This window comes from Grampus griseus, assembly GCF_964374135.1.
Source record: "Grampus griseus genome assembly, chromosome: 14".
NCBI classification, from domain to species: Eukaryota; Metazoa; Chordata; class Mammalia; order Artiodactyla; family Delphinidae; genus Grampus; species Grampus griseus.
In genome coordinates, this window is record NC_139008.1 from 84,479,328 (window position 1) to 84,481,542 (window position 2,215).

The 2,215-nt window shown below is 61.4% G+C and overlaps 1 protein-coding gene across 1 annotated transcript; it reads left to right on the top strand.

The window, feature by feature from the left end:
* Positions 1 to 1,184: 1,184 nt before the first annotated feature.
* Positions 1,185 to 1,910, top strand: LOC309832306 (neuroendocrine secretory protein 55-like; the record flags this gene model as incomplete). Its single annotated transcript, XM_082669965.1, has 1 exon — positions 1,185 to 1,910. One exon carries the CDS (start codon positions 1,185 to 1,187, stop codon positions 1,908 to 1,910), a length of 726 nt encoding a protein of 241 aa, XP_082526091.1.
* Positions 1,911 to 2,215: the final 305 nt, after the last annotated feature.

The window sequence follows — 2,215 nt, forward strand, 5'->3', positions numbered from 1 at the left end:
AAGAGCTTTGAGTGGTACCCAGCGGTTTCCTTGATAGCTGATCGCCCTGCAGCGCCCCCCAAGGGCAGACAATTGGCTGTACCTACTGAAGAGCACAGATATTAACTAGTGGTTCCAGCTAATTAGACTTTCGGCACATGTTCTCAGCTAGAGCTCAGGGTGGTCCACCAACGGGCTTGGGGACGTGTAAACCATCACTCCGTCTGTCTGTGGGGGTCCTTCTTAGGGAAGATGCTCATCTATCCATTAGGTAACTAATTAGTCTCTTGAGACCGCATTGGTGGTTGGGGGGATTGGAAACTGCTCAGATTACGGTCACTGTACCAGGTCTGCCAAAGGTGATCTCACGATTAATTAATGATTGCCTGAGGTTACCATGCTCACACTATTGAGCCCCTGGAAAATGCCCGGAACCGCACCGTTAATACTGACGTACAGAAGCTCATTCCTCCGGAATATCCGCAATTTTGCGGTCTGGTTTTTAGCTGCTTCGGGCTTTGTTCAACTTATCGATAACCCTGGAGAAGCTGGGGAGCGGTACGGACCCCACGGAGAACCCATGCCTAGCTGCGCAAGCACTCTAACCTGTAGCTAGCTCGCTCGCTCGCTCCTTGGCACCCGCCAGGCCCCCAGCCGCTCCCATCGCCCAAATCCTTTCAAACAAGGTTCCCTCCTGCCACCTGCCGGCCCATTAGGGTCTACGCCTCGGGCTCGGCGCCACTGCGCAACTCACGCGGAGCCGCCCCCGCCTCCCTACTGCACATGCCCGGCAGAAGTCCGGGCGCGCAACTTTGCAGAACCTCTCCGCCCCATTTGTCTTCGCCTCAGTCTCCTCTTTCCTCTCCCAGGCGAGAGGACCAGCGGAGGCACCTCTCCCCGAGTCTTAGGCTGCAGAGTCTAAGACTTAGAGAGAGGAGCCTGGGAGGAGATAGACTTTTTCTCCCCTTTTCCCATCCCTTCTTTTTGCCCAGAGAGGCAAATAGAGGCGCGGAGCTTTAGAAAGTTGAGTGGTCAAGAAGGTAGGTGCTTCCTTTTTCTCCTCGCGCCGAGGTGGAGCTGGGACCTCCGGACCCAGCTTCTTAACCTCGCGAGGAGCACCTTTTCCGGCTCTAGCAGCCGATGCTCTTCGGAGCTGCTCTCTGCAGAGCCAGAGGGTGGGTCGGATTCGCCGAGTGTGTGTGAGGATGGATCGCAGATCCCGAGCTCAGCAAGGGCGCCGAGCTCGCCACAGTTACAACGATCTGTGCCCACCCCTAGGCCGCCGGGCAGCCACCGCACTCCTCTGGCTCTCCTGCTCCATTGCTCTCCTTCGCGCCCTCGCCACCTCCAGCGCCCGCGCCCAGCAGCGCGCGGCTGCCCAGCGCCGGAGCTTCCTTAACGCCCACCACCGCTCCGCCGCCCAGGTATTCCCCGAGCCCCCCGAATCCGACCACGAGCACGAGGAGGCAGCCCTCGAGCTCTCCCTCCCCGAGTGCCTGGAGTACGAGGAAGAGTTCGACTACGAATCCGAGACCGAGTCTGAAATCGAGTCGGAGACCGACTTCCAGAGCGACCCTGAGACCGCCCCCACCACTGAGCCCGAGACCGAGCCCGAGGACGAGCGCGGCCCCGTGGTGGCCAAGCGCCGCACCTTCGACCAGTCTCTCACTGAGCGTCTCAACGCCCTGAGGTTGCAGAGCCCCGACGCCTCCCCGAGTCGCGCGCAGCCCAGCACTCGGGAGTCTGAGAGCCCCAGACAAGGGGAGGAGCCCGAGCCCGAGGACAAGGATCCGAGGGACCCCGAGGAGTCTGAGCAGCCAAAGGAGAAGAAGCAGCGACGGCGCCGCTGCAAGCCGAAGAAGCCCACCCGCCGCGACCCATCTCCGGAGTCTCCTTCCAAAAGGGGACCCATCCCCATCCGGCGTCACTAATGGAGGACGCGCCCCAGATTCTCCTTGTTTTCTTTGACCCAGGTTGGTGACCAACCGCTAAACTGGGGAGTCTGGGGTCGGTGCTGGAGCGGTGGGAGGAAGGGAGGGAGAAGCAAAGGCAGGTTAGAAGGAAGGCGGGAAGAGAGCGGGCTCAGCTAGTTAGCCCTGGAGGCGGGGGCGCAGGGCGAGCTAGGAAGAGCTCCGCGAATCTCCCCCGGGGCGCTGGCCGGCGCCCGGGTGGCCAAAGGCCTGTTGGCCAGAGGGGCGGCGGGGCGCTCCTCGCGCCCCTCTGGAGACAGCCTGAG